Source organism: Ochotona princeps, chromosome 6 (assembly GCF_030435755.1).
Source record: "Ochotona princeps isolate mOchPri1 chromosome 6, mOchPri1.hap1, whole genome shotgun sequence".
In the NCBI taxonomy this organism is placed as follows: Eukaryota; Metazoa; Chordata; class Mammalia; order Lagomorpha; family Ochotonidae; genus Ochotona; species Ochotona princeps.
In genome coordinates, this window is record NC_080837.1 from 80,249,738 (window position 1) to 80,277,567 (window position 27,830).

The 27,830-nt window shown below is 48.4% G+C and overlaps 1 protein-coding gene across 2 annotated transcripts in view; it reads left to right on the plus strand.

Moving 5' to 3' along the window:
- Positions 1 to 27,830, plus strand: part of PCSK6 (proprotein convertase subtilisin/kexin type 6) — a 141,118-nt gene that overhangs the window by 16,375 nt on the left and 96,913 nt on the right. For both annotated transcript variants that reach the window (XM_058666558.1, XM_058666559.1), the window contains exon 2: positions 23,714 to 23,818. In XM_058666558.1, coding sequence (XP_058522541.1) covers positions 23,714 to 23,818 — 105 coding nt within the window. The remainder of the gene's footprint in view (positions 1 to 23,713; positions 23,819 to 27,830) is intronic.

Below are 27,830 nucleotides of genomic sequence, written 5' to 3' on the forward strand. Positions count from 1 at the left end.
TGCTATGCCAAGGCTCTGGCCCCAAAATGAACAGTTTTAAAAGAGAGTTGATGAGTGAGTGGGGATTTCCGAAAGTGAGTGGAATAGAAAGTGGTAGAACTTGCTCCTTAGATGAGATCCGGGGAGTGAAGGCGTGGAAGAGCTTGTGTCCCTTTTGCCGGAGTGACTTGGGGTCCTGGGGATTGGCTTTTTCTGCTGGAACCTCATAAATATTCACATGGCTGCAGTCAGCTAGCACCACCAGACCCGCTTCTCCCATTCCGGAGAGACTGGACAGTTCGCCTTGGGACGGGACTGATGCACCATGGCTCATGTTCTGGTAGCACCAGTTTCATGGTATTATCGTGTTATAGATGCAGGAGACAACCCAGCCAGGAGTAGCTTGGGAAAAGTGGAACTAATGTTTCCTTCGACCCATTGGTGCCAGGCTGGCAGTGTGCCAAGTGGGGTCTCCTCTCCATCTGCCTCTCTGCCCAGGGAGGTCTCATTGCCTCACAGCAGCCTTGTGCCCCCAGTGCTTTGTCTGGTCTCCTGCCCGGGTGCCAGGGAGCAGGTAGGGCCAGGGACCAAAGGGGTGAAGGCCTTTCCCTTTTTCACCCAGGCATCCTTCCCTGGAATTTGTCATGTATGCTCCCAGAGTAGAACTGTGTCCCATGGCTGCGCTAGCTTCAAGAGAGTCTAGAAAATGAAGATGTTGGGTTCTGCAGCCAGGAATGATCTGGAAGAAAGGAAGAGAGTGTGGCGGGGAGAGCTTAGAGCTACTCCAGGGGAAAAACCACCTGTTAATGTGGGTCAGATTCAACAGCCCACTGGGTGACAAACTGCTCCTGGGCAAGGAACTTCCCCAAGGAAGGGTCTTGCTTATCCCTACAATCAGCCCATAAGGTCCTTGCCTCCCTCTGCCTGCAGGAAGCAGGTGAGGGCGAGACCTCAGGTGACTCATCCTCAGAAATGACAGCAGAGCAGAGGCTGCACACGCTCTCCCTTGCTTATCTTTGCTACAGATAAGGCATTTCCTGTGATCTAGATTAGTTATCAGAGTGTAATGGCAGCACCTGTAGAGCCACTGCCCTGCCCCAAAGCAAAACTTAGAAAGTTCATGGAAAAAACAGACAGGAGTTGAAAACTTTTTTGCATCAGAATGTATTTTAATTCTCTTTTCCACAGTTGAAAGTCTCCTGGTATTTCCTCCCCATTCCACTGCTGCCTTGCTGACAGAGCCCCCACACCACAGCCCCATGGCGAGTCATTGTGCACCTGATGAATACATCAAGGAGCCAGGAGCTTCTTCCAGGTCTCCCACGTGAATGCAGGGGCCCAAGGACTTGATGTGTGCCTTGGGAAGGCATGGTGTATTTTTGTTTGTGAGCTGTGCATTCATTGTACCATGTTCTGGGCCTTAGCAGTGGGTCCCCAAGGCTGGGCTGCAATGTAGTTATAGTGCACATAGGATACACTAACTGGAGCTGTGGTGCACTAGGTTTCCACTGCTTTCCAGGGGTTCTGGGCAACACAGCAGCAGGGATCTGTCCATGCCTCCAGCAGTGGACGTTGTTACTTAGAACAGCCCTGTAGGGACCTTTAGTGCAAAAATGCCCAGCATTGAGATGGCCTGGATTCCTATAGTCTGGATGCAAACCCTGTGTCTGTTGCAAGTGTGGCAATTAGTGTTGCCCACTTTGTGATTTTTGAAAAAAAGTGTTATTGCTTTTATTTGAAAGGCAGAGTTAACAGAGAAGGAAAAAGAAACCTTCCCCTGACTGGTTCACTCCCTAAATGGCTCTAATAGCCAGAGCTGGGTTGGTCTGAGGCCAGGAGCCAGGAGCTTCTTCCGGGTCTCCCACGTGGCTGCAGGGGCCCAAGGAGTTGAGCCATCCTCCTTGCTGTGCCATGGCATTGGCCCTATGATTTTTTTTTTAAGATTTTTTTTTTTAATTGGAAAGGCAGATATGCAGAGAGGAGGAGAGACAGAGAGGAAGATCTTCTATCCGATGGTTCACTCCCCAAGTGGCTGTGTTTGCTGGAGCTGTGCCAATCCGAAGCCAGGAGCCAGGAGCTTCTTCTGGATCTCCCACATGGGTGCAGGGTCCCAAGGCTTTGGGTCATCCTCAACTGCTTTCCCAGGCCACAAGTAGGGAACTGGATGGGAAGCAGGGGCTGGTGGGGATTAGAACCTGCACCCATCGGACAGGAGGAAGCTTTTATCCCAACCCTGAAGACTCCTAGATCCTCACCAAGGACTATCAGTACGAGCACCAAGGACTACATCCTTACTGCCAAGGAGACCACAGGGAAATGGAGTGCCTTCGGAGACCAAGAACTCTGAGGTCACCCACCCCCATTTGGATCTACCACATGGGATGGAAGAAGCCCAAATCCTGCCTTGCAGGATCCAAGGTCATCGGAACAACAACCAGGATCCCTGAGTGGTCCACAGAAATAGAAGAACAGTAAACTTCCTTCAGGACTAGGGAGAGGAGCTTTCTCTGGTCCTTGTCTGCTTCCAATTTTGGGTCCCCACCCCTCTCGTATTAACCATCAGGATTGCTCCAGAAACCCCTCAAAACAAACTAACAAACAAACAAAACTAGAATAGATAGACAGAGAACAACAAGGAAGGCTTAGAAAAAGACAGGAAACGGTCAGTGGGGATGCACTTATACCTCACTGGGTGGGACACAAAGATTAGTTACTCCTAACTGGAGTATGGAAGATTTCTCTGCACACCCCTCCTAAACATGCTCACCTAAACTGTTGACGTATATCCTGTTAGAATTATAGAGTTAGACCACCCGAAAAACAGCCAGGTTCAGCGAAATCATGCTAAAATTAAAATAGGCATGAGACAGCTGAATAGCAATCTAAGCCATTTTAAGGTGTATAGAACACAGTTGAATATAAACCAAAATTGAAATGTCTATGAAGAAGTCACAGGTTGTGGTTGAGAACCTGCATTTTCCTATTAACATATTGGTTAATCAATACCATGTCAATTAATGCCATAATGTTGTAAATGGTTGGAAATATTATGTTGGGGCTTTTAATTGATTGGGATGATACTCTGCCTGCTCTACCTTCAGACCAGAGATGGTCTCACCAAGAAGCTGCTGAATTTATCTGGACAATAGGATGCTGGACTTTATGCTTGGTAAATACCTCCAATGAAAGAATGTCAACTGAATTTGAACTATGGAAATGCAACAAGGTGGAGCAATCCAGCGTGGAGGGAGGGACTGGGGAGGGGCGGGGGGAATCCCAGTGCATAAAAAAATGTAACACATAATGCAATGTAATTAATTAAAAAAAAATAAAATGTGAAGAAAAAAAAATAGAACCTGCGCCCATATGGGATCCCGGGGCGTTCAAGGTGAGGAGTTTAACTGCTGCGCTATCACGCCGGTCCCTCTCTCTCAGATTTATTTATTTTATTAGAAAGTGAGATATACAGAGAGGAGAGACAGAGAGGAAGATCTTCCGTCGGTTGATTCACTCCCCAAGTGGCTGTGTTTGCTGGAGCTGAGCCAATCCGAAGCCAGGAGCCAGGAGTTTCTACCAGGTCTCCCACACAGGTGCAGGGTCCCAAGGCTTTGGGCCATGCTCCACTGCTTTCCCAGGCCACAAGCAGGGAGCTGGATGGGCAGTGGGGCTGCCAGGACATGAACCAGCACCCTTGCTCATCAGGAGCCCACTGGAGAGCCTGAAATGGCAACTCCTTGGTGAGGTCTGGATTTACATTTCCTTCAGGTGCTCACAGGGCATTTGTGGCTCTTTTGAAGAGAGAAGTCAGTTCAGGAGCGTTGCCTACTTTCCATGGGATTGCGTGTTTCATTGGTGCCTCCCGTCTTGCGGGCTGTTTCTGCTTTCTTGATGCTGTTCCTCTGCAGCAGTTTCTGCAGCCCTTCGTCCGCTCTGGCCTGCCCTCTGACGTGCCTGCTTCAGACCGCTCACATTGAAGGAGATTGCTTGGTTCAGGGGGTCGCGTCCTCAGCAGCTGTTCTTGTATTTCATTTGTTCTTTCTTCCACCCACCCATCTCCTTCTGCTTCCTCTGGTTTTAATTTCATGTAATTCAAGTTTATCTTCTCACTTGGGATATCAAAAAAATTATCCTTATTTTTACACATGGAATGGTCATTTTAGAGTGTACAAAGCATACTTTTTGTCAGTGGCTGCCACCTTCCAGTAATACCCTGCTACTCTTCTGTGTAAATGTCTTAGAAAAATGGTCCTCAATGTCTCCCCCTCCTCTGCCCCATTCTGCATGACAGTGGTGCCTATTGTTTCAGAAAACATCTGGGGCCAGCATGGTGGCATAGCAAGTTACGGGGGGTGGGGGTGGGGTGGGGTGCCAGCATCCCGTATGGGCTCTGGTTTAAGTCCTGATGGTTCTACTTCTGATCCAGCTCCCCGCTAATGTGCTTGGGAAGGTAGCAGAGGATGGCCTAAGGCCTTGGACCCCTGCACCCATGTGATAGACCCAGAAGAAGCTCCTGGCTCCTGGCTTTGGATGCACCCAGTTCTATCTCTCCTTCTCTCTCTGTAACTCTACCTTTCAAATAAATAAACCTTTTCAAAAAGAAGTCCCCTGACCTGCAGGGTGAGAAAGCTCCTGTCTGGGATCCATACCCCAGAAGACCGCTGCTGAGAGCAGTGTGGAGCCAGGCTGAGGGCTGGCCTTTTGAAGTCTGTATGCACATGCCCGCTCTGCTGCTGGGGGCTCACCCTGGGAGGAGCTGCCAGGGGCCCTGATACCCTGCCGGGTGGACCCGCCCTCATGCACAGAACAGGAGGAGGGTTCACAGGGGCATGTCTGGAGTGCAGGAGCAGTGTGCATTCAGAGCTTGTGGCCAGGGGCCAGTGGGGAGCCTGCAGATCCCCAGAGCCTCAGCGCAGCTGCCTGCGAGGCAATGGCTGCGGCCGTGTTTGAGCACACTGTTACTGCCTCTTGCGGGGCCATCCCTATTGGGCCCCTGCCCTCCCTTGGTTGGTGAAGCCCTCCTGTGCTGCTACACAGCGGGCAAGCACTTCCCAGAGTCTGGGTGCCAGCCTGCTTCTACTGGGGTGGTCTCTGGCACTCAGGACCCCACGTCCCCGTGAGATTGGGCAAGCCAGCTGCTGGAGTCTCCCCTAGTCGTCTGCAGGACGGAAGGACTGTCCCCCAAGGGAGTGCTCCCCTTGCACATGCATCATTTTTCCGTGTTGGAGGCATTCTTCATGATCATTTCAAACATCCCTTGTCTGCATGGATTTCAAAACTATTTTTGCATCAAAATAAATGTATCTTCTAATTCCATTTGTCAAAAATCTTCCAAGTCACATGTTGCCTAGGACAAGAACAATCTACTCCAGTTTAGGGTTTTTGCAACCACGTTGGCCGCATGTCCTCCCTGTCTGCCGATGCCTCCCACCCCCAGGACTGCTTCTGTCCTATGTAAGCAGGAATGCTGTGGGTTTGTGTGTCATCCACAATGTTGTGTGTTACCCCAGTATTTTCGCCCTTCTCTCTCACACACACTGCCCACAGGTTGGCCAGGGGAGTATCTCAGGTGCCTGGAGGACACAACTCTCTCTGATTGTGCCCCCACCCCGACCACTCTGAAGCCATAGTGGCTTAATCAGTGAAGCTCTCAAGCAGAAGATAGGGGTCACAGACAGGAAACTTTGAGCCGGCTTCCTCAATGGACCTTTCCCCGGGCATGGACAGAGTTCCCAGAACTCCCTGCCTCCCTCACGCGGCTCTCTGAATGGAAGAGGGAAGGCAATGTGGAGGGATGGGACCCTGAAGGAGAGATCAGGGGTCTTCAGGAAGACCCAGGGACCTTGAGTAACGCTGTACAGAGGGGCCACCACCTCCCTCCCTGTCTTCCACAGGTTCTCCATTATCAAATCCACTCCATAGTGGGAGAGGGATCCAGCAGCCCTGGCCCATATTTCTGAATGAAGAGATATGTGGAGGAAGTTGCAGAGTTGAAGAAGTTTATTGTCACATCTCGTGTGTGTGTGTACACGTGCAGGAGGCCTTTTTTTCTTCTGACCCTGTAGGAATGCCACCTGTCCCAAATTGATCAGCTCATCCCAGTATTCCATCATTTCCCAAATGCCATGTGTTGCCTGGTGCTATATCTTTTCTGAAGTAAAGCTGTCAGTCTCTGACCCACTAAGGTACAGTGATAAAGAAGAAAGTCTCATGTGTTCTCAGTTTAATTACAAAGGCAGGAGGGCAGAGGGGGGAGAGATAAGAGAAGTTAATCAGTTAACAGCCTGGGAAACCTACAGAAAATCTGTTTCACATTCCTGAGTCAGGGTCAGGAATCATCCCCTGGCCACACCTTCTGGACTTCCAACCCCAAGCAGTCTGGAAATGTTTCTGCTACAGGTGGGATCTGTCTCACCTCACCTCTCTTAGCTGTAGCCCTTGTAGGTTCAACCTTAACAAGTTAACACTTTCCATCCCAAAAGGACTCTGCACCCTCAATCTGGCACACAATGTGCCAACTGCTGCCTAGCCTGATGGTTGGACCTTTTGGAAAGTTGTCTCAGTGTAGCCCCTTCTCTGGCTAGGCATCTGTAATGGCTCAGTAAACCCTTTTATTTCAACAGCCCTGTGCTCTCAGTAGTTTTTGGTCTGGCAGTAGCTCTATGATAAAGGTTGGTATTCTGCAGGGCAAATATTTTTCAGGTGTCTGAACACTATTCTTGATTCTGGATTCTTCCACACTGAGTTTGAGTCACTTTGGCAAGTTCTGTAATAAAACAAACGAAAACCTATCAGGATTTTGGTATTTCTTAATACAAAAACGTATCTGTACCTCTTTATGAGATGGGGGAGGGTCTTCCTATCCATGAATATGGTGTGTCTCTTTTAGTTTCCTTGAGATATTAGTGAGTTGTTAAAGTTTACTCTACTATAGTAATACCATAATCTCCCTTACAGTTATTAATAGTAAATAGAAATGTAATTTTTAAAATATTGATCTCATATCTAGCCTCCTTGCTATAAATTCCTTTAAAAATTTTTTTTTTTTACTGGAAAGTCAGATATACATAGAGGAGGAGAGACAGAGAGGAAGATCTTCTGTCTGTTAATTCAATCTCCAAGTGGCCGCAATGGCCGGGACTGTACCATTCTGAAGCCAGGAACCCATAGCTACTTCTGGGTCTCCCACAAAGGTACAGAGTCCCAAGGCTTTGGGCCATCCTCAACTGTTTTCCCAGGGAACTGAATGGAAAGTGAGGCCACTGGGATTAGAACTAGCACCCATTTGGGATCCAAGCAAGTGCAAGACAAGGACTTCAGCTTCTAGGCTACCGTGCTAAGCCCAACCTCTTTTATTTTTAAAATAATTTCTGTATGACTTTCCTATGTAAACCATAGGAAGACATTGATTTATTATGGTTTCCTGTGTAGCTAGTCATCACGTTTGAATAAGGTTTTATGTCTTTCTGATTAGTCTTTAATCTATTTATTTATTGTGAGTGGTGCTGGTTGTAATGTTCAGTTTAATGTTGAGTAAAATAATTGATTATGGGTATTCCTATCTTGTTTTTGATTTTCAAAGGAATGCTTCCAATATTTCCCCATTCAGGCTGATATTTTTTTCTCATTTAAAAGTATTTATTTTATTTGAAATATTCATAGAGAAAGGAAGAGGGAAGAAGAGACTCTTCCATCAGTTGGTTTACTCCAAATGATTGCTACAGTCAGAGCTGGGCTGGTCTGAATCTGGAAGCCAGGAGTTCTTCCAGGTCTCCCACTCAGGTGCAGGGGCCCAAGGACTTGAGCCATCCTTTGCTGCTTTCACAGGCATTAGCAGGGAGCGGGATCAGAAGTGGAGCAGCCACGATTCGAACGGGCATCCATTTGGGACACTGGCACCACAGGCAGAGGATTAGCGTGCTATTCCAGTGTGCCGGCCTCTCTGCTCATTTTCATGGATACCTTTTTAACAGGCTAAGGAAGTTATTGCCTTCTTTTTCTGACTTGCTAGGAATTTAATTCCATGGGCTTTGAATCTTATAGGTAGCTGTTCCAGCCTCACCTCTAGTCCTGTTAATGGAGTAAGTTAAATTGGCTGATTTTCTAATTTTAAACTGTCCTTGTAATTCCACAATAAAATCATTGTGATCTTGGTAAATGATCTTTATTAGTATTATTATTTGCTGAATTTGGTTTTCTAATATTCCAGCTAAGAGTCCAGCTTCTACGTGCATAGCTAAAGTGAACCTGTCATTTCGCCTTGGGGCCATCCTCGTCTGGTGTCAATGCTCAAGTTACTGTGGCTTTGTTTCACTTTTCAGTTCCATGGAAGAGTGTGTGCAAGGCACGGCTGATCTGTGCTTTGACGTGCGGGGCTCTGCTTGTCTGTGAGACCATAGGCCTGATTTCTGTGTGGAAGAAAGATGTTTTCCTGCTGCTTCAGTGACCTTAGTAGATAGTCTGTTTTCTGTGTTTTCTTTCTTCATTTTCGTAAGTAGCAATTTTCTAGGCACTTGCTCATGTTGTCCAAGTTTTCAGATTTATTAGTTACTATTGATAGTGATGCCTTATCTTGTAAAACTCTGCGTTATCTGTCTTGATTTATAATTCTGCTTCTCTGTGTTGTCTCTGCTTTTCTTTGGCAGCTTTGCTGTGGGTTTTCCTCTCTTGCTAGTTTTTGTTTTCCTATGAGATTTGCACAATCGTCTTGCATTTATTTTATTTGTTGGAAAGCCGACAGAAATCTCCCATCTGCTGTTTAACCTTCCAGATGGTTAGGCCAGGTAACAGCTGGGAGCCCTGATGAGTGAGCAGATGGTGGCAGGGACCCAACTCCATGAGCCACCCACCTGCTGCCCCCCAAGGTGTGTGTTAGCAGGAAGCTGGAGCTGCAAGCAGCGCCGAGACTCCAACCCAGACAATACGATAGAGGATCCCAGTGGCCCAAGTAGCATCTTAGCCACACTGTGTTCAATGTCTGCCCCTCTGCTTAGATTTCAAAGAATTGCTTTAGGCTCCTAATGTTCTCTCTTGCCAGTCAGAGTCCTGGTTGTTCTGCTTCCAGTCTGGCTCCCTGTTGAAGCACTTGCGCAAGCAGTGTGAGACGGCCCAGTCCTTGGGCACCTACCACTCATGTGGGAGACCTGGGAGAAGCCCCTGACTCCTGGAATCAACCCTGATCATTTCAGCTACATAGGGAGTGAGCCAGAAGATGGAATTTCTCTTTAAGTCTGCCTTTCAAACAAACAAATAAATAAATCCTTGAAAACGTTTTCTTCATTGGTACAAGCTGGCTTTCTATTTGCTGGAGCTCTGCTTCTCAGTCTGCCGGCTCGTGTCTTGTTTCAGCTCTGCAGTTGGCCGTCTGAGCTCGTGAGTGGTCAGCATTGTCCTTCCGACGTGAATCACTGGGGTTGACGGCCCTCTCAGTGTTGTGGTTGCTCCTGCCCCAAGTGGTCATGAGGGGCGTTTTCTTTACTGCTGCAGCCTGGTTTTAAACCCCCTCTGATGTCACCTTAGACGATTTCTCTTTATGCCTATGACCTCTGGCTTCATTGTGAGAGTTTACCATGAGACCCTGCTGCTGCAGAAATGAGTTCTTTGGCATCTGGTATGGGGTGGGGTGGGAGTAAGTGTTATGTGAAGTCCCAGTGCTGGCTGCCCCTTTGGAAAGTCTGTGTGCTTGGAGGAGGATGCTGGTCCCTTCAGTAGGGCCAGGTTCTGAGTCTGTAGAGCAGGCCTGGGGCCATCCTTTCCACAGCCCCGGGGACTCCTGTGGTTGAGCTGTCTCTGTGTCCTGTGGGTCCTGAACCCAGAGCACTGATCAAGAGGAACAGCTATGAGCTGACCTTGGTATGTGAGGACCAGTTGGCCTGTTGGAGGGTAGGGCAGGGCCAAGGGAATAAGGTGGGTTTGGGGGCACTGTGGAGGGATTAGGAATGGAGGGTTCTCCAGAACCCGTAGGAAAGGACTGCAGGGCCGATGAAGGAAGATCCACCAGGGAAGATGCCAAGGGGTTGGAGCTGGGAGGGTCTGGGCTGCAGGTGTGGAAAGCAGTGCCCTGCTGCAAGGGAAGTCACAGTGATCATTTCTCTGATGATCTCAGTCATCAGGGGACCCAGGGAACAAAAGTACCCGAGGGACAGGGAAGTCTGATGGACACAGCTGCCAAAGGGACAACATGGCCCTGGAGGACCAGGTGGGGTGGGCTGGACGAAGGAGCAGGTGCCAAGAAGGTTGTGGTGAGCCCTGCTGGTGAAAGAGCTATTGGCACAGGAGGCTAGTTGAGCCTGTGTTCATGGTGACTGAGGTAAGAGGGATGATTATCAAGATATCTGGAAGATCATTATTTTAGTGATCAAGTAGTATTTTTTTTACAAAAAAGATTCATTTGAGGGAGAATCAAGATGGCGGAATAGGGTAAGGACACGTTTAAAAGGATAAAGAAACATTAGCCAGTGTGAAGCAGAGAGGGCCCATTTCAGGAAATAAGAGAGGACAGAACAACAGCAGAGGGACATCTGGAGACTGACAGACACAGGAAAGCAGTGGACACAACAGTGTGGTGTTGCAGTGACTAATACCACAACAGCATTTAGTGAGTGGTGATCTGAATTGCACTGGCAGCCAGAACTCTACCAACAACAAGATGGGAAGGGACACTCAGGCAGTGAACCCAGACAAAGAACTGCCCATCCTGCTGGTCTGTTTGATTTGACTAGGAACAGAGACAGAGCAACAAATCCCAGATGGGCGGTGCAGGAACAGGGTGGATTTCATAGCCTAGTCCGCCCCCTAGATTAGAATAGGGCACCATTTTGTTTAAGGTGGCAAAGGCTATGGGACAGTACTATACATGCATGGAGCTGGGAGTGAACTCATACAGTGGAGTCTCCAAAATGGAATGAAGGAGGCAGAAGAAAGAATTTCAAAATTAGAAGATATTTCCTGTCATCAGGAGGAAACAAATAAAAAGCTGGAAGCAGAGCTAGATCAGGCTATAAAAAGTATTCAGGAACTGAAAGACACCATTAAAAGGCCAAATGTAACAGTTATGGGAGTCCCAGAAGGTGCAGAAAGAGAACCTAAGTTTAAAAATGTATTTAATGAAATAGTAAAGGAAAATTTTCCTAATCTAGAGAAAGAATTGGAAAACAACATCCAGGAGGGGCACAGAACTCCCAACAGGCTTGACCAAAAGTGTCTTCACCAAGACACATGATAATCAAGCTCTCTTCAATCAATCGAATGTAAGCAAAAGATCCTTAAATGTGCTTGTGAAAAAAATCAATTGACATATAAAGGAATGCCAATTAAACTCACAGGAGACTTCTCACAGGAAACTCTACAGGCCAGAAGAGAATGGAGTGACATATTCCAGATTCTAAAAGCAAAAAATTGTCAGCCCAGGATAACGTGTCCAACAAAGCTTTCCTTTGTCTTTGAAAATGAAATGAAATTCTTCCACAGTAAAGAAAGTTGAAAGAATATGCCTCTTCCAAACTTGCCCTACAAATGATACTTAAAGATGTTCTCTTGACAGAGAAAAGGAATAGCACCCACCAAAACCAAAGGTAAATGTGAAGAACATCCCAGTAAAATCACAATGGAAAACTAAACCAATGTACAACCCATTGCTAAAACAACAGGACCAAATTGCCATCCATTCATATTAACTCTGAATATAATGGATTCAACTCATCAATCAAATGTCATAGGTGCATTAACAGGGAGCGATTTTGGAAGTGGAGTGATGAGGCTTTGAACCAGTGCTCTAGAATGATAGCTGGCATCATAAGTTGGTGACTTAAACCACTGCCCCACAGTGTTGGCTTGTGTAAAATGGTGAGAGCTATGTGGGCCTGGCAGTGCCTTTTCAGGTGGAGCGACTGGCTGCAGAATTTCTTGCACAGCCCTGGATGCTAGGAGGGAAGGGGAGACCCATAAATACTCACCTGGTCGGCAGGGCTGTGAGTCAGGCAGGTGGGTTATCTGTAAAGTCAGGCTGATAACTGTTAGGGATACCTTGGGGTAAAGAGGAGTTTTCTTTGTGGCTCTTTTTCTCCCACTGGATGGATTCATGGGAATTCAGTGGGAGGAGCTGGTGGTGAGGAGAGTTGATCTCAGGGCATCTTAATCAGTGGGATTGTCCTGGAGCAGTTGGGCTTGGCTTCTGGGAGGTTCTGTGGGTGCTGGACTCGGGGATGGGGCTAGGTTCCATACCGCAAAGGGGCATTACAGATGAGTCGCAAATGTCTTTGCCATTCAGTCCCAGAGGAGCTGGCATTCATGTCTGGGTCAGTCTGGCTTAGAGCCCAGGATCTCAGCTGCTGAGTGAGAGTCCCCATGGAGTGCAGGGGGTCTTCATTGCTGTCCCACTCTCCTTCCTACCCACTCCTTGTGTGCCCTTGCCCTGGCAAACTTAGGAGATAGGCTGCTTTGTCCCCTGCCAGTTCTTAGTACCTGCTCTGTGGGGTGTGCCACCCTGGTACATCATGAATGGCCAGGAGAAGGCAGTAGGAATAGCACACTCCATTTCCTCCAAATTTCTCCTCAGAATTTTTTCTCGGTTCTGGGGTGGCATGATCTCAGTGGTGCTGAAGTGGAGGTTCTGCCTACATCATTCCTTCTCAAATATTCTATAAACCACATGTGCCAGTGTGAGAGCTGGGCAGTTCTTTCCCTAAGAGTGGAAACTGTGGGCATGGTGGGCACAGGTGACTGAGCCATGGCTCCATCCAACACCTTGATTTGCAGGAAAAGGCCCAGACAAGTTCTACTCCCAAATGCCTGCGATGGCAGGGCCAGGAGCTAGGAACTCTTCCATAGCAGGAGCTCTGTGACTGGACCCCTGTGGCTCTTCCCAACCAGCTGCTTTCTTGTGGCCTGGGAAAGCAATAGAGGATGGCCCAAAAAAGCCTTAGGACCCTGCACCCACGTGAGAAACCCAGGAAAAGCTCCTAGCTTCTGGCTTCAGATTGACTCAGCTCGGGCTGTTAACAAGCACTTAGAGAGTGAACCAATGGACAGAAGATCTTTCTGACTGTATATCTGCCTTTCCAATAAAAATAAATAAATCTTAAAAAAAAACAAGTGGAAGCCCACATTATTTTTCTTTTTGTGGGTGAAGTCTTTCATGTGTTGGAATCTCTTCCTGTTTTAGACTCAGAAACATTCTACTTGCAGACAAATCCCCTGTCGTTTGCACACCGTCTCAGGCCATCTTCTGTCACAGAACACAAGAGGTAGTTGAAGCCTGCAGAAACCAACTCCAGCTCTGGTACCTGAGAGGGCTGTAATGGAAGGACCTCCTTGAGAGAGGACTCCAGGCTACATCCACGCATGGTGGGAGGCAGGACAGGCAGGTGCCTGTGAAAGAGGCAGGATGTAGGGGTGGACTTGCCCCATCACAGGAAGCCCTGGTCCCCACTCCCCTGGAGTGAGAGCCCACTCCACAGAGGGGAGCATTCAGCCCTCTGCAGGGCTGATTGCCTCGTGATGGCCTCACTTTCCAACCCACCTCAGTGGTGTCCAAGTCGAGGTGAGTTTCAGAGTGGACAAAGCACAGCAGGCAGTAGCTTCTACTCCTTGGCTGTTGTGAATAACACAGGAATAAGCCTGGCTGTACAAGTGTCCCTGTTGGCTGCTCTCACTCCTTCTGGTTATAGCAAGTATTTGTGTATTTATTTGAAAAGCAGAGTGGTGGGCCTGGCACAATATCTCAATGGCTAAACCCTTGCTTTGCACCTGCTGGGATCCCATATGGGAGCCAGTTTTTTGTCCCAGCTGATCCACTTCCCATCTATCTCCTTGCTTTGTGACCTGGGGAAGCAATAGAGGATGGCCCAATGCCTTGGGACCATGTAACTACATGGGAGACCTGGAAGAAGCTTCTAGCTTCCGATGGGCTCTGCTTTGGGCCATTGCAGCCAACTGGGAAGTGAATCAGTGGACAGAAGATCTTTCTGTATCTCCTTCTCTCTGTTGATCTGCCTTTCCAATAAAAATAAATAAGTCCCAACAACAACAACAACAACAACGAAATCAATCTCTCTCTCTCTCTCTCTCTCTCTCTCTCTCTCTCTCTCTCTCTCTCTCTCACACACACACACACACACACACACACACACACACACATCTTACATTCCCTAGTTCTCATCCCTAAATAGTACCAGTAGCCAGGGCTGGGCCAGAAATTCCTCTGTGGAATTCCCACATGGATGTCCAGGGTCCAAGCACTCGGACCATCGGTTGCTGCCTTAGCAGATGCATTAGCTGAGAGCCACATCAGAATTGGAGCAGTCAGGACTTGAACCTGCTTGATAATGGGATGTGAATATGATAAGCAGCGGCTTAACCTGTTGCACTACCAGGCTGGCTCCAGGAGCTTATTTTGAGTGATAGTTTTGGAGCTTAATTTCTCTAAAATGCAATTTCATTTCCCTTAGGATAACTGCTCTCTGGTGAGAATGTTTTAGATATTAAAGTTTAAATTTCCAATATTTCTTTCATAAGAACAAAAGCTTGTTTTCTTCTTTTTTTTTTTTTAATTTTTTTAAAACCTTGTAGCCTCTTTGAACATGACCTTCATCTGCTGTGGAACCCCAAGCTCGTGCCCCAGACAGCCGCCTCTGGACCCCACCCCACTATCTCCTTGATCTCTCAGGGAGGTTTTGCTGCTGGGTCGTGGTGCAACAGCCTGGCCACTGTGCTGTCCACAGCTGTTGGTGGCTGGGCCATGGCTGCACTTCACTTGCCACTACCAGCAGTGATTGGGGCAGGTCAAATGCTAGTGTTGACATCTCAAATGAGAGCTCCTAAACCACCTGTGTGCCAGTTTCTGCGGCCAAGTTCAGGAGGGCCAGCTGTGGCTTCTCACCTCCCTGCTGCCCACTGTGAGGGCCCTGTCCCACCCCTGCAGGGAACCTGCAGGAACGTGTGGCACAAAGCTGACCTTACCATCAGTTTTAAAAAATATCTACTTATTGGAAAGGCAGAGTTGGAGAATGAGAGGGCGAGTCATGGAGAGAGATCTGTCTACTGGTTCATTCCCCAAGTGGCCAAAGCCTGCAACTCCATCCAAGCCTCCCACTCCATGCCAGGCACATCAGCAGGGAGCTGGACAGAAGTACCACAGCCACGACTTGAACCAGGGCTGATATGGGATACTGGTATCACAGATACCAGCGGCATTATCCGCTGTGTCGACTCCTTTGCCAGGATTTGCACTGTAGTCTCTTTCTTTTTGCCTTTATAATTAGTATTTTGTGAAGAGTTACTTTGAAACTATGTAAAAATGTCCAGGTATTCTTATAAAGCTTTGGGCTTATTCTTGGTCCAGTTCTGTTTATGATGACTCGTGTATTAGCCCACTAGGACAGGTAGTCATCTTGATGTTCCCCTTGTCCCCAGGGTGGTCTTGTATACCTTCAGTCAGGCTCCCGCGCTTCTGCTGTTGTGAGTGGTGACTGCTGTATCCCTAATTCTAATTCCACCTATTCCTGTCTAGTTGTCACCTTCTCTGTATCACTTACTTCGCCAGCAGCAGGAAACCCGCTCCTATGCCTCTTGGACGTGAATACGTAGCAAGCCTCTCCTCGTGGGGCACTGGGCCATCTTCCCGTGGGGCACCGGGCCATTTCCCTGTGGGTCACTGGCCTGTTTTGCCTGGGGCTACACCTCTGTCAGTGAAGGCCCTTCCTCCTCTGCTGGGCTTCCAACTCTCGGAGTGGGCTGCATTCCAGTGATGCCTTGTTCGGAGCCACCCTGTGTCCCTTGCTTGTCCTCTCCCACACATGCTGCCCTCTGCCCCTTATGATGGCTTTACAGTAGTTGCTTTCATAAGAGGAGGTTCTTATACTTTAAAAAGAAAATATTTATATACTTATTTGAAAGGCAGAGAGAGCGAACTTCTATCCACTGGTTCAGTCCCCAGATGTTTGGAACAGCTGGGGTGGGGCCAGGCCAAAGCCAGGAGCCTTGAACTTCATCCTGGTCTCCCATGTTGCTGGCACAGACCCGAACATCGAGCCATTGGCCACTGCCTCCTAGTCACCTGAGCAGGAAGCTGGATGGGAAGTGAAGCAGCTGGGATTTGTGCTAGACACTCCAGTTGGGAATGTGGGCATCCCAAATGGCAGCTTCACGTGCCACACCACAATGTCCATGCTCACTTTTTATGTAAATCAAAGAGGTCTTGGGTTTAGGAATCTGGCAAGATGTCTGAAACTCAAGACAGCAATAAAGAAATCTCTGCCCAGCAGATGGTTTAAAATAGAGATCTTTAAAATCAAGGCAGAAGGAGTTTTCACAGTACTCTTTGTGGGTTTGGAGGTTGGGGCTAAGCATGTGCATATGGCCGGCACCCCCAGCCAAAGTCACACTGTTAGGTCTGGCAGCTTACGGGAAGTGGAGATGAAGTTTGCTAAGTCAGAATTAATGATGTTCAGGAACATGTAGCAAAGTTGCACTGCTTAATTGCGCTGTTTGGGTACACGTGTGATGAAAAAGCCATTTTAGGAGCCTGGGAAATGGTGCAATGATCTTGACTCAGGTCAGAATTGCAATTATTGCTGTGACAGAATGCTGCACTGTGGATGTGGGATTGAAAAGGGAAGCAGTTTTTAAAAAAGTGCTTGGGGGAAAAAATAACAACAAAATGTCCATTCTCCCTTCCTCTCCCTCACCCTCCCTCTCTCTTTCAGGACTTCCTTAATTATAAATACCAGGTAACACAGTGGTGGCTAAATATAGGCTTGGTGGCCATCTATATTTGAAACTATGTCCGGGCGGAAGTCATTGGGGCAGAACAGAATTAATTTGGTGTGTAGGTTTTTATAGGCTCTAATTAGTTATGTTTTCCTTAGGCAGACCAACTGGGGTCAGTGACATTATATAACTTGGCTCAGGCAGCCGTGACTCCAGTCTTGAGCCGCCCCGGAAGCAGACAGGGTGGGCCAGAGATGTCTCTTCCCAGCCAGAGGCAGGCTTTGGGAGTGACACGGGGATGAGGCTTGGCCTGTTAATCTCAGAGGAGACCTTGAATTGTGACATTCTGTGGCTGTCTGTCCGGAGTTGGCTACACTGGCCCAGGGTGGTAGGAACTGGCCAAGGCAAGCACCGAGCGTCTCCTCTACCCTCCCCTACAGGCAGCACCCCGAAGCCCTACTTGCTGGTTGACAGCTTTGCACCTGCATCTGCATTCTTGTCCACTGGCGAGCTCGTGGGCGGCCAAGCTCTTGGAACGGGCTGATGTCATGAGGGTGGATGCAGTACCTCTGCTGCAAGCCGAGGGCGGTCAGTTCACTGTTGTCTCCTCCGGCCTGTCCACACACTAAGTCGTGCACTTCGCATTTAAGACATCAGCCTGAACCCGAGCTGACGGCACCCACTGAGTGCTGTCTCCCCTCGCAGCATGGAGGTCTGGGCTGACCGCACCTGTCCTCAAGAGCAGCTCTTCCTGTAAACACCCAGCCACCCCTCTGCCTTGTTTGATTTTGAGTTGTTTACTCTCAGCCCCACCTGTGGGCCTCAGCGCCTCCATCTCTGACCAGATGTGCTGACCCCTGGGATGCAGAGCCAAGTCCTGTGCTGTGTTGCCTATTTCATGGCTTCAGAAAAGCTGGAGGGAGCTGGAGTTCTCATGGAACCACACAACTGGTGGCTGGTCTGCCTGTGGCCTCAGAACGGCCTGGGAGAGGGAGTGAGCAGCCTGCAGGGAAGACGAGGCCTTGGCTGGCACAGGCCCTGAGGCACCTCAGGGCGCTAGGCTCCAAGGGCTGACGGAAGGCATCTCTCGTGCCCTTGAGTGCGCAGTGGGAGAGGCGTGCGGAATCCGTGTCTCAGCTGCAGCCCACACACTGGTAGTTAGAACCCCTGATTGACTTTACTCGGGCTGCCGGACCATCCTAACCCCACCAGGTTAGGGAGCCCCAGACCCCAGGGCTCTGATTAGCAGACCCTGGCCAAGAGGGAAGTTAGCTTGAGTGTGAGGGCTGTGCGAAAACCAGGGCCTGGCCTGGTGGCATCACAGAGCAAATGGCTTATGTGCCTCATGCAGGTTGCACATACCCCCATGTGTATACACACCAACCCACATATATACCCAGCCATAGAACCAGAGTGACATGCATCTGAATACACACATTCAAACATGTCTGTACACACATATAAACACACAACTGTATATGCACTTTCACATGTATCTGAATACATACACCCATGCACATATAAACATGTGCTTATCTGTACACACACACACAAAGCTATGTATTTCCATACTCCTTATTGACTCACAGGCACATCTGGATACGTATACTCATATATGCACATGCCCATTGGTGCACACATATAGTCATTTGTATTCACACACACCCCCCTACACACACACATGCCCATTGGTGCACACATACAGCCAATTATATCCACACTCAGCCAAGTCTGAACTTCTACACACACACCTGTTTCTACAGACACATGCACACCTGTGCGCACACACACACACATACACATGCCATCTCAACAAGCCAGTATGTACTGTGATTAGAATGGGACTGAAGTTTACTGTCACCGGGTGATGCAGCCGGGGCGATGCTCTCACTCAGAGCATCAGAGCGGGGTGTGGGGGTGCTGGTGAGGACACATCCGCAGCACTGCCAGCTGTGTGAAAGCGGCAGGTGCAGTCGTGTGCAGTGTGTGAGTGCTGTGGGTGTTAACTAGATACGACTTCCTTGTTGCTTTGAAGTGTGCCCCTTCTGATTTTAAAGCAAGTTTCGTGTAAGAAACCCCATGTGCTGTGCGATTGGCAAACTGCCCCAGGCAGCCTGTGCTTGTCATGTGTGCTGGCTGCAACAAGAGGCTGTGGCCATGATTGACCAGTGGCTTCCAGGTGTGTGTCAGCACATTCCAGGGCTGTGATGGGGGTGCAGGGATGAAGTCACACAGCAGCTCTCATCTCACACACCAGCATTAAGCCCTACCTGTGTCTGTATGTGTGTACACACACACTTGTACGTCCACATGCTTGGGCACCCATGCCTGCACGGGTGCATGTATGTGTACGTGGCAACACACACATGCCCAGGAATGTGCACACAGGGGCATGATGGGACATACGTGCCTATGAAGCACAGTCCACCAAAGCATCTGCCATGCTTCCTGTGCTAGGACTCGGAAGGGTGAACCTTGGCTGAGGTCATGGGTCCTACATGGGAGAGCCTGATGCTGGAGCAGAGCCCAGGTGCTTGGATTCCCCGTGGCAGCCAAGGGCCTCCGCTGTGCTGCAAGTTGTGTTCCTGCACACGCAGGTCCTCCACTCTGAGCCTAGGAGGGCAGCCCCCAAAGCGGCCTCTGGCAGCTGCGAGGTGAGTCCATCCCCTCTAACTCACATAGCAAGTACCAGCGACCCCCGCCAGCAGCTGGCTTGGAGCTGGGAACACGCGGAGAAAGTTGGGGACTTCAGCGGGCACTAGAGAGGGAGGAGGGCCAGTTGCCTTGTTTGTTAACCCTACACCGGTTTGTGCCTTCTGTGTTGTATACCAGCTCCATGGATGAGCGATCTTCAGGTTTTTTTTTTTTTGAAATGTACTTTACAAAAAAAGCCATGCATGGATTTCAGACACTTTTTCCCCCCAAATCAACTTGTTTTAATTCCATATTTTAATGAACTTTTCAGAGTCTCCTTATTCAGATAGTCTGGATGTCTGCAGGAGCAACTGGTTAAGCAACAGTCAGCTGCCCTCACCGTGTGTCTCCATGGAAAACATGTACCACGAGTTTCCAGTGGCATTACTGATTTTATCAAGTTATGTGCACGATGACATATCAGTGAGGAGAGAGACATGAACATTCCATGAGGAGCAAGATGTTTATTTTCTTGGAGAGAGCAGGAGGAGGAGGAGGCTAGCTCCAATTAACACAGACTCTAGGCAAGAAAAAGAAAGTGCATGTGGAAGTTTTCACGCTGCAATGGACAAACTTGATACATTGATGAGGAGCAGGTGGGGGTCTGGGAAGGGTGCAGGGCTGAGCAGGGACAGGCAGTGGCCCCAGGAGCATGGGGAGGGAATCTGTCTTTCCCCCCCAAAGACAAAGGTGAGGAGAGAAGCCACCACGGCCACCAGCTGCCGTGAAGCTGGTGAGCTCCCTGCATGAAAGGCCGCTCAGTGTCTGACTTGAGAAGTGAGGTGCCGAGCTGTGACTGCCACCTGCATAGACTCCACTAAGCCACAGCCAAGGACACCAGCCCAGGAGGGCCAGGCTGCCAAGCTGGGAACAGCAGCTGTTGTAATATCAGTACAAATATCAAATAAAAATAGTGGCTCTTTCCCTAGAAGCTTGCCCTGAAGTCTTTATTCTGCTCCTCCCCGCTCTGACTTTGTCCCGCCCACCCCTTTTGCCGGAGGTTCCTCTGTTCATGGTTTCATTATCTGAGGTCCGTCCCAGTCTGAAAACATGAAGTGGAACATTCCAGAAATAAATAATGCATGGTCACCAAGGGACTCATCTTATGGTGTGCTGTTATAATGGTTCCATTTCATTATTGTTAGTCTTCCACTGTGGCAGATTTATAGATTAAACTGTACCCTAGGTGTGTATGTAAGGGAGGAAACCTAGGCCCTACAGTGCTGGGGACTTGTCTAAAGTTTGCAGTATCCACTACAGAGGTCTGGGTGATGAGTGTCGTAAGTCTGACCCCTCCCGATCTGAGGTATAGCTAGCCTTGCTGACTCTCGTGCCCCTGTGTGTCATGTGGCGTCAGATGTCATCAGTTGCTTTTCTGTGGGCACAGTGAGGAGGTTGCTGCATTGAGCCTGGCCTTGGCCTTCACATTTGCACAGGTAAGTGAGTGGGTATGGCTGTGTTCCAGTGAAACTTAAGGGGAGAGAACTTGCCTAAAGAACTGAGGGCAGGGACTTGTACAACTATTGTGCCCCATGTTCAAGGCAGCCTATGTTCAGCACCCAGTAAGTGGAGTAACCCACGTATGTCTTGTTGGTTTATGGCTAAATCCATGCAAGTGCATACAGTAGAATAGTATTCAAGCTTAGACCAAGAAGGAAATTCAGATACATGCTACCACATGGAGGAACTGGGGAAATGCTGCTGAATGGAGTCAGTGAAAATAAGATGAGTGAAATCATCACAAAGGGACACGTGCTCTGTGATCGCAACAGAGCAATCTGATGATTCCAGTTTCTGCAGCTGGCTCTGCAAGGAAGGAGGGCAGCTGCCCCACCCCTCCCGCGGCGCTCAACCTCTGTCCCGGGCTGCACTTAAATGTCCAAACAGATGTGGAGCTGGCTGCTCCAGCCCCAAGACGTGGTTTGCCATGTTCACACTGTGGGGACAAGACCATCTGTTCAAGGAGAACAGCTCCCTTCAGCCCAGACCCCATGGGCGATTACTAAGAAATGGTCATGGTTGTCCAGATACAGGGAGTGGCCTCCAGGGGAAGGGTGGCTGCCTCCGGCCTGGCTGAACAGCCCATGTGGCTTCCAGGGGCTGCTCTGATGTTAATATGCCAAGTGTCAGCAGCTCTACAGTTAATTCAATTCCTTTGCCAGTAAGTTTTGTTCACCCCCAGGTACTCCATGTCTCACAATAGGAATTGACTTGAACACCCAGAATTATGTGACCAAAGCTTATGTAATGTCTCCCAGCATGTAGGCAAACATGCTGATGAAACACAAGCTCTGGGCTAAGACTCCATGATTGGAGCCTTTGCACATATGTAGCCATTAACTCTGTGAGGAAATGAGTGAGGTGACTTGTCTGTAGAAGGAGAAATAAAAATGCTCAATGCACAAGAGCGCAGATAGAATGAGGTTTATGAGGTAGAAAAAAATGTCTGGAGGCAGAAAATGAACTGAGACTGAATTACAAAAACCCATCTGTCAGATGCTTCACCTCCTTGGTGCTGTGTTGGCTTTTTCACCCGTGCCTGTCTCATTCAAATCTTGGAGCCACCCTGCAAGGTGGTAGTTACTGGTCTCAGAGAGGATGACCCAAGGTCATCTAGCAAGGAGAGAGGTTGAGTTCCAGTACAGACCCAGATTTGGCCAAATCAGATCTCAAGAGAGGAAATACAAAGACTTGGAGAGAAGCCAGAGAGGTGGTCCTGGCTCCCAGGGCCAGCCACCATCGGTTGAATGCCTGGCAGGTTATAGACGCTGTGTAGGAGGTACCTATTTTGATTCTCCTGACTGTCCTGGTATTTGATGTTCTGTGGTTGTAAGTATTAGAAGCAAGCCTAAGTGAAAAAGGGTAGTTCCTGATGTGAAGGATAAGGGCTGTTTTTTAACCCCAAACCAGGAGGCAGCCAGTTTTCTGCATTGCTGCGAAGGAGGAATGCAGGCTACTAGTGAGCCTCTCCATCTGCTGTGTCTTCTTGTGTGAAGATGTGGACTGGGACACGCACAGCATCTGGGTTCCTGTTGGGCCATCACTGCTTTTGGGTCAGCCATGGCAGACAGAATGGATGAGAATGAGGAGGGCAGGCAAGGGGTTAGTTGATCTCTGCTTGTCAGCTGGGGAGAAGTTCCCAGACCTTCCCAGAAAACCTAAAATTATGAATGTTAGTGAGGCCTGTATGTGCTGTCTTCTCCTACACATGCATACCTGTGACAAAGTTTATTATTATTTTTTTTTTCAGTTTATTTTGAAAGTCAGAGTCACAAAGAGAGAAGAGAGGATCTTTCCTCTACTGATTCTCACCCAGCTGGCTGCAGTGGTCAGCTTTGTGCCTGACCAAAGCCAGGAGATTGTTCTGAATCTCCCACAGGGGTGGCAGGGGCTCAGGTACTTGGGTCATTCTCTGTTGCTTTTTCCAGGCCTTGAGCAGGGAACCAGATCAGAAGTGGAGCAGCCATGATTCAAACCTGCAGCCCTATGGGTTGCCAGTAAAACAGTTGGCAGCCCAACCTGTTAATGCCACCATGCCGGCCTCCTGGAATTTGTAAATTAGGCACAGTAAGAGAGAACCATCAAGAGCTAGTCCAAATCTTGAAACTTGAATTCCAAGGGTGTGTTGCAGCTAGTGGGAGCTAGAACAAGAAGCAGGCATCCCTGACGATGATCAGGGCTTCTCAGACAAGTGGGTGATGAGCCTTTCCTGGAGCCAAGGTCCTGGGCCCTGTGGTGTCTCCTGTAGTCCCGCCAAACTGGACACCCCGGAGGCTCTGGCTGTTCTCATCTGGCCCTCCCCTAGTCCTGAGGAACAGATGGGTCTGTGTGTTTTCTTTGGCTCCCGTGTTGCACTTGAGACTGAGTGTTTGTTCTTAGATATTTCAGTTGACTCGTGGGGTGGAGAGGATGGAGTTTGTTTCTGAGTATTTTGGTGTAGACCTGACTTGACACTAACTTAGCTACTCCGACAATGCCTGACCCTAAAAGAACATTTATTCATGTCAAAGGCATCTTGACTGAGCTAGCGCAGGCTGTGAAGGATATGATGCGAAGAATACCGTTTGTGGGAAATAGGACTTCGTGTGTCTATAAGGGAGGATCTCAATCCATATTGCCTTTCCTAAACACTGACCCTAGGCAAGGCTCAGAGTGGGAAGCTTGGTGGGGGTGGAGGGGCAGGGGGATGGGGTGGGTGAGGCTTGTATTTTCCCTGGGGACAGAATGAGCCTCAGTGGAATAGGGGACAGGGTGAGATTTTTATGGGAAACAGGATTTTGGATGCTGCTTGTTAGACACCAGAGTGACTGATGGATTCTCCCTCCTTGTTTTGCAGATTGGAAACCTGGAAGATTACTACCATTTCTATCACAGCAAAACCTTTAAGAGATCGACCCTTAGTAGCAGAGGCCCTCACACGTTCCTCAGAATGGACCCTCAGGTATCCACGGGCTGGGGCTGTTTCTGAAGGCAGAGTGTGGGCTTTCCCATGGCTCGAAGTGGACATTTGTTTTCTAGATGCATCTGGAATTAGACAAAGTGGGGGTAAAGCTGCCTACCAAGCCATCTGGATCCTCTGCATGTTAGATCCCGTGTGTTAGATCCCATATGTTAGATCCCACATGTTAGGTCCCACATGTTAGATCCCACATCAGACTTGAGAATCTAAGTTCTTCACTCTAGTTGGGGGCAGCAGCCATGATGGTATGGATCCACTTATATTTCAGAAATCATCCAACTGTCCCAACATTACAAGAGAGATACGGGTGTGAATCTCACCATCAAGTAAAAACACTATGCCATTCAAGCAGACATTTCAACAGTGAAATTCCAGGTCAGGCAGATGTTGCCGTGCTTGTTTTCATACAGATCATAAAGGTTCCTAGACATTTTAAGCCTGGGAAATAACTGTAGCTATTTTTCCTGAAACATTCATGTAGTCTTTGAGATTTATTTAAAACAATAGTTCTGAAAAGGTGCTGCTTTTTTTTTTTTTTCAAATTCTTTATTGGAGAGCAGAAGAAAGAGGGAGAGACAAAGAGTGTCCCTTCTCCAGCTGATTCCCCAAGGGTTTGCGGGGCTGAGCCAGATCAAAGCTGGAATCTGAGAATTCCATGCAGGTCTCCTCCATGGGTGGCAGGCAACCAGAAGCGGCTATCATGCCCAGATACTCTGCTATGGGACACAGACGTTTTAACTGATGACTTAGCACTGGACACTCGCCCCAAAGCAGCTAACATTTCAAGCTGTAATGTAATTCATGTTTATTGTGTGGATAATTAAATGTCCAGCATAGATTTGAAATTAGTATTTGATGCCTATCAGCAACTGTTAGTTGGTTAATATTAAAATGTAAGGTAGCTGAGTGAGCCCTCAGTAAGTTCATCTATTCCATGGGTCCTTTTAAATCTGCCTCATGGCTGGCTCGTCCACAGCAGGCTAGTGGTGTTGGCAGTGGAACTGACAATTCATGCAGACAAGAGAAAAGCGTGTGACAGATCACAGCAGCAATGCGTGCCCCGAGGATCACCTAAGTTCATGCATGAAGTAGCAGCCACCCTAGTAAATAAATGTGGACATTAATAGATCTTAATTTTAATGCAGTTAATAAAAGGTTTTCCTGATCACTTGAAAAAAAGACTGACAGAGAGAGAGAGAGCGCAAGATCTTGCATCTGCTGGTTCACCCCCCAACAACTGAACCCAGGAATCAAACTCCGTCTGGGTCTTCCATGTGGGGGCCGGAGACTCAAGTGCCAGAGCCATCATCTGCTTTCGCAGTGGAGCTGGACAGCAGGTGGAGTAGCCGGCCCTCTGACACGGGACTCAGGCATCCCAATGGTAGCTTAACCTATAGCCTCATGGTGCCTGACCTGGAAGTTATCTGCTCTTAGCAGCAGTGCGATAAATGCTAGTTTGGGCTCCCTGCCTGGTATGTGACACTAGGTCAGCTGTTCCCAGAGGAAAGTGTGTAATGAAGTATCTGTGAGGAAGGGGTTCTTGGTTTTGCCTTATTCTGTTTCACCAACAGTCATAGCAGATAGGGGAGACATGTCACCCTGGGTAACTTTGCTCTGTGGGAGTCCAGATCTGCAGAACATGAGGAAGAGGTCCTCAGGGACCCCACTCATGTAACTGGGCTCTGAAAACACAGACATGTCTGGGTTATTATTCTGTCTTTTAAAATTTAAGATGGTATCATTCAGTCTGCTTATTTTTTTTTTGAAGGTTTATTTATTTTGATTTGAAAGACAGAGTTACAAAAAGAGAAGGAGAGACAGAGAGAGATCTTCAGTCTACTGGCTCACTCCCCAAATGCCCATGATGGCTAGAGCCAGGCCTATCTGCAACCAACAGCCAAAGAGCTTCTTCTGGGTCTCCCCAATGGGTACATGAGCCCAAGCACTTGGGATGTCTCCCGCTGCTCTCCCACATGCATTGGTAGGGAGCTAGATGGAAAGTGGAGTAGCTGGGACACAAACTGGCAACCAGATGGGATGTCAACACTTTGGGCAGAGGCTGTCGGCCATGCCATGGTGCTAACCTCTGGAGTATGTTTCTGAATTCATTTTAAAGATGGATAGGTGGATGGATGAATGAATGGAACAGATGAATGGATGGAAGGATGGGTGGATGGATGACTTTATGTATGGATCGACCAGTAGTAGATGGATAGATGGTTGGATGGATTAGTGAATAAAGGATGAATAAATGATGGGTAGATAGTTGAGTGGATGGCCAGATGATTGGTGGATGGATAGCTGGGCAGACGAGTGATGGGTGGATGAGGAATGGATGGATGGGTAGGTGAATGGGTGAGTGGGTAGATGTACAGATGCAAAGAAATAGATATAAAATTATGACAATTTAATTTTTCTTAATATCAATGAAAGAAACAGTATATCAAAGATTACCATATGTTTAGGAATTTTTTTTTAACACATACCACCTCATGGAATCATATGGGGTTATGATTATATGTACTTGTGCACACACCAGGAGAACTTGAAAGAACACTTTCCCAAAGGGCTGGGATATTTTCTTACTCTGGGGAACAAAGACAGGCTGTAGTAGCTAGTTCTCACTGAGTGGGGCTAGCAGAGAGGTGTAAGCAGACCCCCCACAAGACAGGAGTGGCAGGGGAGACCTGAACAAGGAGTGCAGGGTGACCCTAGTAGACACCTGTGTTCTGGGAAGTTCCAAGTGGCTGTCACTTGTCATGCTGGATAAAGTATCAGGCCGGCAAGAAAGTCGCTGTAACTTCTCACAAGCAGTAGAGCAGTCTGCTCAGCCTTGCTTGATTGGTCCGGTAGAGAACTATTGCAAGCCCCCCGTGGTGCACACCCCCTGGAGTGGCTGGGGAAGTGGGCTTCTTGGTCCCCTTTCCATGGGGCCTTCCGAGGATCAGGCCATACATTGATTGTCAACGTGAAGATAAGGTGCCTTCATCTGTGCTGTTCTAGAGCCTCTGCTTTTGGTGACTCAGCTTTAAAACTTCCAGAAGTCCTCAACTCCAGTGCTCTTCCAGCTGTGCACCTGCTGGGGCCAAGGCTTTGTGCCGCCAAAGGCAGGCCTGTGCCCTTGGGACCAGAGACCTGTGTATGCCACAGCAGCAGAGACGATTCCAGGCAAAGTACAAGGGTCCCTGTGCCCCAGACGTGCCGCCTTCTGCAGCACGGAGCTGTTTCGTGGACTAGTTTGAGGTTTGAAAGCGCTCCGTGATTTTGGATCTGCCGGCAAAGTGTTCCCAGTGTTTGGGTGTCTCCTCGCAGGCGACAGAAGGAAAGGTAGATTTGCTAAGCAGAGTCTACGGCACTTTTGTGTTTCTGAATAACGTCCCCTTTTATGCAAAGCTTCCTAACAAGCTCCTGGCAGGCCTGCTATCAAAGCCTTCTGCCAGTAAAGAAGAAAGACTGAGAAAGGTAAACAGGCTGGCTGGCCCAGCCCTGCCCAACCTCCACGTGATTGGCTGATTGCTTCTCTCGCAGTTCTCATTAAAGTTGTAGCCTCAGGAAATGCATGTAGACAGCTGAGCCAATTATGAATTCAGAATTGCAACTAAAATACCTCGATTCAAATTAGCTGAGTTTTAAAGCAAAGCGAATCAATTAGGCATCGGTCTGACTAATATTTACTTTGCCTAGTGGCTCTGATTAAATGCTTGGCAGAATGAGCTGTTTGAGATAAGTATTTAAGGGTATGGTTTATCACAGTGCATCAGAAGGGTTTTTTCTGTGTTAGCTGAGGACTCGGGTGACACCTTAACATCTGGAGAGCCTTGTCATTCATATTATTAACCAAAGGAAAAGATGAGTTAATATTATTCAGGGACATTGGAATGCAAAATTGCCATTACATTTGAATGACTGAACTGGAAATGAATGTTATAGGGCTTAGGATAGAGTTCGATTGAATACAGATGGCATTTTATTTTAATTAGCTCCAGTCTCTATT